General features: G+C 37.2%; 1 protein-coding gene across 1 annotated transcript; it reads left to right on the top strand.

Moving 5' to 3' along the window:
- Window positions 1-3,337: 3,337 nt before the first annotated feature.
- Window positions 3,338-6,525, top strand: LOC109158055 (LRR receptor-like serine/threonine-protein kinase FLS2). Its single transcript, XM_019305873.1, has 2 exons — window positions 3,338-6,283; window positions 6,376-6,525. The coding sequence occupies exon 1, from the start codon at window positions 3,338-3,340 to the stop codon at window positions 6,266-6,268; it is 2,931 nt and encodes a 976-aa protein (XP_019161418.1). The 3' UTR covers window positions 6,269-6,283; window positions 6,376-6,525.
- The last annotated feature ends 4,382 nt before the right edge of the window (window positions 6,526-10,907 follow it).

Raw genomic sequence — 10,907 nt, forward strand, 5'->3', positions numbered from 1 at the left:
AGTCGAAGTTCTAGTGCAGTGGGCTAACCTGACTCCAGAAGAAGCCACTTGGGAGGAGTATCACCACCTTATGTCTCAATTTCCCAATTTTAAACCTTGAGGACAAGGTTGCTTTAAGGGGAGGGTACTGTAACAACCCTACCCAAAACGCTGTGTTTGATGCTTAGGCAGTTACGGTTAGAAGTAGTTAGAAGCAAGGAAAAGACAAGAATGCCCCTGCTTGTTATTACTTAAACCAACTGCTGTAACCGTTTCAAGTTGTTGAATGAATTCTCTTCTTTTCGTTTCTTCTTCTCTTCTCTTTCAATCTAAGAACTGTAACATAATACCTGAAGGTTACAAAAGGGACTGATTTCATCTGGATTTGTGCTTAAAAGGTGTTCCAAGTTTTTCAGTTTGGTGACTCTGGAATTTGACCAATAATTTTTATTTTTTTTACAAATCATGATACAATTGGTTTGGACAATTTAGTGCATCCACACTAATCTTAAATTTTTTGTGATTTTTTATGTGCCAATTAAAAGAGAGAACAAGAAAAAATAAAAGGAAAAAGAAATTTTGACAAACTATAAAAAAAAAAAAAAAACCACAAAAGGACCTTTCTCGTGCAGAGTGCCCGCCAGTTGCCCAGTTGGGGTGAGCAGTGTGCACCTGCTCTGATCTCTTTCTTTTTCTTTTTCTTTTTTTTTTTAATTGCTGACAAAAATTTTATTTTGCAAGAAGAAAAACAAGTCTAAAAATCATTCTCCAGATCAGTAAAATACCATCTCAAAATTTTTAGACTGACAAAAATTCATAAAAATCTATTAATATTAATGCTCTTATTATCAAGTATTTTTTGGAAAATCCAAAGTCAGGTCTTTAAGACGGAGATTGAGATGTGCCAACCAAAGCATAGCATAGAATTTGGACCGACTATCAACTATATTTTATTTTTCTTTTGATATTATTTCTAAAAAAAAAAAGATAAAACATTTTGATTAGTTCACTTATAAATATTTCCCGAGTTGGTACAAGCGCCCAATCAGTCCATGATAGACTTGCCCATGTCAGACGTTCATCAATTCCATGCCCCGGTCATCATCATTGCGGCTCGCTACCGAGTAACGTGGGCTTTTGGATAGACGACTCTATGTACGTCTTTATGGTCGGGAAACAGAATTTGCAAGGAAACAGTACGACCATTATGGCCGGGGTGAATAGGGTGGCTAACACATCTCGGAGCTCCAAGGTGCCCTCCTGGGCATCCATCTTCCTCCTCAACCTTGTCGTTAGACAAGCCCAAAGCCCGCCTGTTAGTCTCTCTGAACTTCTTCGCGTGTTTGTGGCGACTTGGGGCTCAAGCACCCAGTTCGACTGTCTCATGGAGGCAGTGGCGGAGCCACATATACAATACAGGGGGCCTTGACCCCCCTCCATTTTTTTTATATTAATATTATAAGGATTTTTTTTTTTTTTGTTGCCAATTGGCCCCCCTTGTCCCATCCAAAAGGTTCTAGAATAGACTTAGGTCTTGTTTGGTTGGATGTAGTTTAGTTGTAATTGAATTGTAATTCAATGAAGGCCTTAATTACAGTTTTTGGTTGGAAGGAATTGCAATGAAAACCTCAATTAAAATGTTTGGAATGACATTCTAGTCTTTATACTACTTTTTCTTTCACATCCTCAATAATTTTATTCCTCCCTACCAAACAATGTAATTTGAATTCCTACATTATTCATACCTTATTATTTTCCCACCGAATTGCAATTCATTTCCTTCATAATTCCTTCCTCCCAACCAAACACCCTCTTAGTGTAAACTTTGAAAAAAGTTCAGCTCCAAAAGCTTCCAGAGTACTCTTTACTCCAAAATTTAGCCTCATTCTCATCCAAAAAATTCAGCCCCCCCCCCCCCCCACCCCACCCCCACTCCCATAGTCTCATCCAAAAACTTTAAAAAATTTCAGCTCCAACAAAAATATCTTGTTTTTCTGACAATTATCGTGATTGGCCCTCCGCATTCCTACATCCTGGCTCCGCCCCTGCGTGGAGGATTCACCTTGAGATAGGCTCAATGTCGTTGAACTGGGCCCCAAATGGTCTTGAGCCGGCACCTGGGTGCCCGAGCATATTTGACCTGAGTTAGACGTTCAATTCTACGCCCCAGTTCCCAGGTGTCCTCAGGCTCGTATCCCCCGCACTTCGCTGCGCTTGCCTTCCTTGGCCTCAGATCACTATCTTGAGCCCCGGGTCTCCATTCTTAGATCATTTCTAATATCTCCATCACTTATTAGATTGGCTAAATTGAATGATTAGACGTTGTTGGTCTATCAAACACTATGTCTATATTGATGAGATAATATAGAATGTACCGTTTATAGTATATACAGTTTATGGTACTTACACTGCTTAGGAATAATTTTCAATACATTATCGAAGGTTCTGAGTCAAGTGTGAGACAACATGTTTAATTTTCTTCAATTCAGATATTCCTATGTGAGACGAAACATCTATACATTATTGCTTGAAATGGACAGTCATATTGGTGAATATAATGAAAAATTAATATACGACGAAGTTAGAAAAAAATTAAAGTTGGAATTACTAGTAAAAAGCATTTATTCCACATTAAAAAGTAAAGAAAATTTGTAATTTATGTCCCTCAATAATATGTCAATTATCACTGTCACCCCTGAATTATTAGTGGTACGGTGTAAATGTTGCCCCTCAATTTTTAAAACGGTACATATATTGTCCCTTCCATACCGTATGTGAGGGATAATATATGTACCGTTTTAAAAAATGAAAGACAACATTTAACCGCAAATAATTCAGATGTGACATTAATAATTGGAATATTATTTACACTTAGGTATACAATTCTCTACCAGGACTATGTGGTCCAATGGTACCCGGGTTGGACTTCCATTTGGAAGATTGTGAGTTCGAGCCTCAGTGGAGGCGTTATTAGCTCTTTGTGTTTCAGTAGGTTGAGAAAGTATATGAACAGATACTACAATGTAATAGAGCTCGTAGCATTCAAAAAAAAAAAAAGGTATACAATTCTCTTTTTAGAAAATTTTGAATTGTATGTAAAATTTTCTTTCGCCTTCATAGCTTGACTCGTGTGCCATACGTTACGTGCACAGATATTAATTATTACCACTGGCAGCATTAATTTATTGTCGGAACGAATAATCTACCCTACCTCCTATCCTCATCCACAAATATTAAATATTATGATTATTTTTTTCCACATTGGCATTCCCTCTAAATCCGCTATATATAGGATCACATAGAAGCATTGCTTCTTAGTTCTTATAAACCATTTTATTGAATTACTATTCATTAAACTATGATGAGAATCTCCATTTTCACTCATCTTTTTCACATCCTTTATTTGCTTGCACTAAACACCGCACCCTTACATGCAAACAAAGAAGAAGCTGAAGCTCTCTTAAAATGGAAGATCAATGGCGTATCATCATCATCTACTTCTGTACTAGATTCCTGGTCTGTAGAGAGCCTCACAAATGTGTGCAGTTGGGAGGGCATCATCTGTAACTCAGATGGTTCTATTTCAGAGCTAAATCTACCTCATGGAAACATCATAGGTACACTTGAGCCCCTCGCTTTTTCCTTACTTCCTAATCTTACTCGCATCAATCTTAATAACAATAGTTTGAGCGGAATGATACCATCCGCTATCAGCACCCTCCTTAAGCTCACTTTTCTAGATTTGAGCCATAACAACCTAAAGGGGGCAATACCAGTAGAGGTTGGTCAGTTGACAGAGCTCAGGTACTTTAGTTGTTTCAAAAACTTTTTGGACGATGTGATTCCATTTGAAATTAGCAATCTCCAAAGATTGAGGTACCTGGATCTGGGAGCGAATAATCTGGAAACTTCCAATTGGTCTAAATTCCATGCTATGCCTTTGTTGTCGCATCTCAACCTCCGTGCTAATGAGTTCACATTGGATTTTCCAAAAGACTTGATAACAAGTTGCCCAAACCTGTCTTACCTTGATTTGTCAAAAAATCATTTTACCGGCCAAATCCCAGTATCTGTGTTTTCCAAACTAGAGAAGCTGGAGCATCTTGATCTTGGTAATAATTTCTTCCAAGGACCTTTTCCCATTAGTCTTACCAACTTGTCTAGTCTTAAATTTCTTCGTCTTTCATGCAACAACCTTTCTGGTACAATTCCGGATGAAATTGGTTTGATCACCAGTCTTCAAGCACTGAAATTGTACAATAATTCATTTCAGCGGAAGATTCCGCCTTCCATTGGAAGCTTGAAACATCTTCAGTTTCTTTCTCTTGGAATGAATTATCTGAATTCTATGTTACCCTTTGAACTTGGGCTATGCACAAATCTTGAAATCTTGCTTCTAGATAATAACTTTCTAACAGGCAAGTTGCCTCTCAGCATGGCCAATCTTTCCAAACTAGTTGAGTTAGATTTATCTTCCAATATTCTTTCAGGTCCGTTAGTACCACACCTCATTGCTAACTGGACACAATTAACTTCCTTGTTTATAAGCAGAAATAATTTGTCTTGTCGCATTCCCTCAAACATTGGGGATCTGCAAAAGTTGTCTGAACTTAACCTTGAAAAAACCCACCTCTATGGTCCGATTCCTCCAACAATTGGAAATTTGACAGAGCTCATTCTGATAGATCTTTCAGATAACTATCTTAGGGGATCAATACCATGGGAAGTGGGATATTTAACATCACTATCTATTGTTTCCATAAATACCAACTTGCTTCATGGACCTGATACCTTATCAGTCTTTTGCAATGTCACATCTCTTTCAGTCCTTGTTATAGGCTTTAACAAATTGAATGGACATATTCCAAATTGCTTGGGAAACATCACGAATCTAAATAGTTTGCAACTTGATGACAATGAGTTTGACGGGGGTATCCCAAAATCACTATGCAATGCATGCCACCTTCGATTGCTTGGCCTGTCAAGCAATTACTTGAGTGGTGTAATTCCAACGTGCATGGGAAATTTTAGTAATCAACTCTCAGTCTTGAATCTTGACAATAATAATTTGCATGGTGCTATGCACGGAGAGTTTTGCAGTTCAACCTCTTTCAATTTTATTGACCTATCGGAAAATAGTTTGAGTGGTGTTATTCCACCGTGTTTGGGAAATCTAAGCACAACATTGTGGCTACTTGATTTAAGCATGAATCACTTTTATGGAAACATTCCAGAAGAAGCTTTAAAGGGTGATGTTCTGCAAGTTCTCATCTTGGGTTATAATGAATTTGAAGGACCTTTACCTCGTACTCTAATCAATTGCACAGTTCTCAAAGTTCTTGATGTTGGAAACAATGGACTAAATGACTCATTCCCACACTGGTTAGATGCTCTTCCACATTTGGTAGTGCTCATCTTAAGCTCTAACAATTTTCATGGAGTAATAGGCGGCAATACTACCACCAAGGTTCCATTCCCTATGTTGCGAATTCTTGATCTCTCCAACAATCACTTCACTGGGCATTTGCCTGAATATTATTTGCTGCATTTTACTGGGATTATAAATGATATTACTTCTGATTTAGAAGTAACATACTTTGATGGCAATATGGTTTATGGTCTTGGAAGTTCTATAATGCTAGTGGTGAAAGGGTCTGAGCTTCCCGTGGAAGAAATTCTAAACCTCTACACACTTATAGACTTATCAAGTAACATGTTTGATGGCGATATTCCTATTTCCATAGGAATCCTTCATTTCCTTCGGCATCTCAATCTGTCTCATAACAGGCTAACTGGCCATATACCATCATCATTGGGAAATCTGACATTGCTTGAAGCACTAGACATGTCTTGCAACGAGCTGACAGGGAAGATTCCATGGCAATTCTCAAAGCTTGGATTTCTTGAAGTACTGAACCTCTCCTATAATCATTTATTGGGAGCAATACCCCGCAGCGGGCAACTTGATACAATTGCCAATGACTCCTACCTGGGAAATACAGCACTGTGTGGCTTTCCATTGACTGTGGAATGTGAAGCCAGAAAACCACATGTGCGGTCACAAGAAGAAGAAGAAGAAGAAGAAGGGGATTCAGGTTTTTTTAATGGATTTTCTTGGCAGAGTGTGACGATAGGATACTGCTGTTCATTTCCATTTGGAGTCTGTGTGGGATATTTTGCTTTGCGATATGGAAAACTCAACTGGTTGCTAAGGAAACTCATATGGAAGAGAAGAAAGGGTTCCAAAACTACTCTTCCAAGAAGACATGGCAGAAGAAGAACAAATTAAATTATATTTGCAAAGGTAATTAAATTAAAACGAACTTCTTTTTGTTTTACAAACTCCAAATATAAAATTCCAATTTCTTCACTGACATTTTCTATTGCATATATAAGAACTTTAAGTTGTTGCATTTCATAGGCCTTAGCTTGTGATTGCAGGCGGACAGTTTAAAAGGGCAGCGTGCACACAAGTTCTCACCCGGCCAGCTTGGGATGGGAACCTTTATGGGGCAAATTATGCCCTGGACCCGTGTCCACAATGAATTGTGGACACGGGCCCAAAACGACGTCGTTTTTATAAAAAAACGCGTCATTTAGTTAAAAAAAAAAAAATCGCGCGTGTTTTGCCGTTAACGGCGTTATTTTTTTTTTGGATTATGAATGTACAGTTATGCCGTTATGAATGTACAGTTATACCGTTATGAATGTACAGTTATGCAATTATGAAATTATGAACACAAAGCTCTAACATTATGAACTTACAATTATGAACATTTATAGTGGTAAAATTATGACCATGGAGCTTTAAAATTGTGAATATAGAGCTTCGAAGATTATGAATGTACAGTTATGGAGTTATGAATGTACAGTTATGGAGTTATGAATGTACAGTTATAGAGTTATGAATGTACAGTTATTGATCGAATTATGAACAAATAGCTCTGACATTATGAACTTACAATTATGAACATATAGTGATAAAATTATGAACATAGAGCTCTAAAATTGTGAACATAAAGCTTCGAAAATTATGAATGTACAGTTATGGAGTTATGAATGTACAGTTATGGAGTTATGAATGTACAGTTATAGAGTTATGAATGTACAGTTATGGAGTTATGAATGTATAGTTATTAACATATAGTAATAAAATTATGAACATATACTCCTATAACGAAGCAGTCTGAAATTTAAAAAAAAAAAAAAAAAAAAAAAAAAAAAAAAAAAAAAAGATAACAATGCTGTTAGCACTGTTACCCGTGTCCAGCTTGGGTCCACTGCATAACGATTGCCTTTATGGAGTACTTTTTATTTGTATAATAATTATGTCTTTTAATTTTCCTATTGTCTGTTGTGTTATTTTAATTTGAAAAAAAGAGTCAAATAAACCCTCAAATTTTATCTAAAAAATTAATTAAACCCTCAAACTTTTTAAAGTTGCAATTAAGTATATAAACATGTCAATTAAGTTTATCAAAGCACCATTACCTTTTAGTAACCTGCAATATCAGGTCACTGAAATTTCGGCAGTTGTCCGATAATAAAAATGGACAGAAAACAATCTCCTAGGGTCAGAAGGCGACCAGTTTGGTCGCCATCTCCGTCCACTGGAACAAAATATCCCCTTTGCAACATCCTGGAATTCACATAACCAATGAATCACCAGAATAAGATGCAGTTGAGCATCATAAATTCGCCCACAGAAAAAAGAAGCGCTATCCTTGGTTACTACAGAACAAAAGATGGGAAAAAGAAGACGAACAATGGAGATTCTGTGATCCAGTGAAGTGACTGATTAATAGCAAATTAGCAAGGAGAAAAGAGGTGTTTTTCAAGCTACAGAAGCTGGAGCATCTTGATCTTGGTAACAATTTTTTCCATGGACCTTTTCCCACCAGTCTTAAATATCGCGCTACCAACTTTCATGGCATAATTCCAGACTAAATTGGTTCAATCACCAGTCTGGCGGCTGGAAGTGGAAGTCGAAGAGTTTTCTCAGTTTGGTGGCTTGGCAGTTCAAAATCTTTATTATCCTTAATATTTGTAATCTCCTTTAATTTGTTTGTCTTTCCCGTTGTTTGCACTTAATTTGCTATTCCTTTTCCTTGGACTCCTATTTAAACTATGCATGCTATTGTGGGAGAATAGATGAGTGATAAATTTGGAGTGTTTTGTAATCAGTTTGTGATTTGAAGAACTTCTCTGTTTTCCATCATTATTGTTCTACATCATTTAATCTACTTAATTCAACAATTAATTCCAGTTGAAAATTGGGTCCATGAATAGCCTTCGGGTATTAAAGCTACAAAATAATTCATTTCAGGGGAAGATTTGGCCTTCCATAGGAAGCCTAAAACATCTTCAGTATCTTTCTCTGGAAATGATTCAACTTAATTCTATAATTCTATCTTTCAGAGCTGAATCTACCTCATGGAAACATTTGAGGAACACTTGAACCACTTCGTTTTTCCTCACCTCCTAATCTTACTCGCATCAATCTCAAGAACAATAGTTTAAGCGGAGTGATACCATCTGCTATCACCAGCCTTCTTAAGCTCACTTTTATGGACTTGAGGTATAACAGCTTCATGGGGACAATACCAGAAGAAATTGGCTCCATGACTAGCCTTGAGGTACTAAGTCTATTCAATAATTCGTTTCAAGGGAAGATTCCACCATCCATAGGAAACCTGCAACATCTTCAGTATCTAGATCTTGGAAAGAATCTATTGGAATCTATAATTCCTCCTCAACTTTGGCTATCCACAAATCTTGTGTACTTGTATCTAGATGATAACTTTCTAACAGGGGTGTTGCCTCTCAACTTATCAAATTTTTCCAAAATACAAGTGTTAGATTTAGGTAATAATAATGAACTTTCAGGTTGCATTCCCTCAAACATTGGGGATCTTCAAAATTTGCATCATCTTTACCTTGAGGGTAACCACTTCTCTGGTTCAATTCCCCCACAATTGGAAATTTGACACAGCTCTCAGAGTTAGAACTTTCAGGGAACAATCTTAGTGGATCAATACAATGGGAAATAGGATATTTAACATCTCTATCTGCTTTTTCCATAAATTCAAACTTGTTTCATGGACCCCAGACCTTATTAGTCATTTGCAATCTCACATCTCTTGGACTACTTTCTCTAGCAAATAACAAACTGAATGGGCCTATCCCAGAGTGAGAAGCATTTGCTTGCTACAACAGGCAATTTATATCGTGCACCACGGTGCACATAGTAACGTGCGCCCAAGCACAAAACGCGCACATTTCATGCTGACGTCATACTGACATCACTCCATTCATTTGAACAGACCAAATCTCATTATGTGTATTCAGTTAAAATTTTATGTGTATTGTGTTATGAGTTTATGTGTATTCAGTTAAGAGTTTATGTGTATTATGTTAACCAAACTCATTATGTGTATTCAGTTAAAAGTTTATATGTATTGTGTTATGAGTTTATGTGTATTATGTATTATGTTAGATTATGTATATTCTGATATGAGTTTATGTGTATTCTGTTATGAGTTTATGTGCATTCGAAACAGGAGATTTTTTTTTAAACAACTTAACAAAACGACGGCGTTTTGGAGGCGCGGGGGCGCACAGTGCTATGTGCCGCAAATTATGCCCTGGACCCGTGTCCACTATGCATTGTGGACACGAGTCCAAAACGACGTCGTTTTCATGGAAAACGCGTCATTCTAGTTTTTTTAAAAAAAAATTGATTTTGTCTCGCTGTTAACGACGTTATTCGTTTGTGCCATTATGAATGTACAATTATGGGATTATGAATGTACAATTATGGAATTATGAATGTATAGTTATGGAATTATTATTGTAAATTATAAAATTATGAACACAGAGCTCTGACATTATGAACTTATAGTTATAAAATTATTATTTCTCCCCTTTTTGATAAACATTAGCCAAATGTAACACAACCATAACAGCATGTATTGAACAATGCAAGAAACTTCAACTAAGAGCATGCAATTGATATAAAATCTGAAATATGAGAGGTTCACAGCGGGATGTATATGAGAGGTGTATCAATACTGGAAAGCTTTCACACGAGATCTTCTCAAGTCCTTGTGAATCCATATTAAGTACATGGTAGCCCTCTTCCAGGTAACCAATTTAAGGAACCCTTAACTCTAGATAGCTTTCACTTCGGGCTGTTCTATGGTTCTTTTGAATCGTAGCAGACACCGGGTAGTCCTCTTCTAGGTAAGTATTTCAGATATGTCAATGGAGCGTTTTACACTAGACAGCTTTCCCTCCGGGTTGTTCTAGGGACCTTTGGAACCGTAGCAGACACCGGGTAGTCCTCTTCTAGGTAAACATGATAGTATGCACCAGTTCAATAGTGTCATAGAAGCTCAAGTTTAATATGGGTAATCAGAGTGGAGAAAAAAAATGGGCAATCAGCATTTTAATCTGGTTTAGAGTGGTGCCAAGAGGATAAACTATCCACAGACTATCAATAATATGCTCTAGAGGAAATACTTGCAAATTGCACAACACTACTACTGAAAGTTAAACATTACCAGTGACCCCAATAGAACTGATTCGATGAAGAGCTCGCGGATCCAAATGAAGTGTCACCATTGCACACAGGGTTGTGCCCATCACTATTTTCAGTACCAAAACCTTTCAGTTTTAATAGAAGGCGTTGGGTGTGAACCTCCCGATCAACCAATTCCTTTCGCTGATGAGAAAGCAGACATAACTCTTTTTTCTAGGAACTTAATAGTCAATTCTGTAGCACTTGCATTTTGACGAGGGACTCGCATGATCAACAAACTCTGACACACCTAGGTCAGCAAAATGTGATCACGTGAGAAGGTAGTGATCAACCATTATGAGTGCTGGCTCGGCTTATGCTTCCATATCAGAGTTGCAAAGGCTTATGA

This window comes from Ipomoea nil, unplaced genomic scaffold, assembly GCF_001879475.1.
Source record: "Ipomoea nil cultivar Tokyo-kokei standard unplaced genomic scaffold, Asagao_1.1 scaffold2805, whole genome shotgun sequence".
Classification (NCBI taxonomy): domain Eukaryota; kingdom Viridiplantae; phylum Streptophyta; class Magnoliopsida; order Solanales; family Convolvulaceae; genus Ipomoea; species Ipomoea nil.

Excerpts from the sequence above, each read along its gene's own strand:
- LOC109158055 (XM_019305873.1), top strand. The coding sequence starts at position 3,338 with ATGATGAGAATCTCCATTTTCACTCATCTTTTTCACATCCTTTATTTG.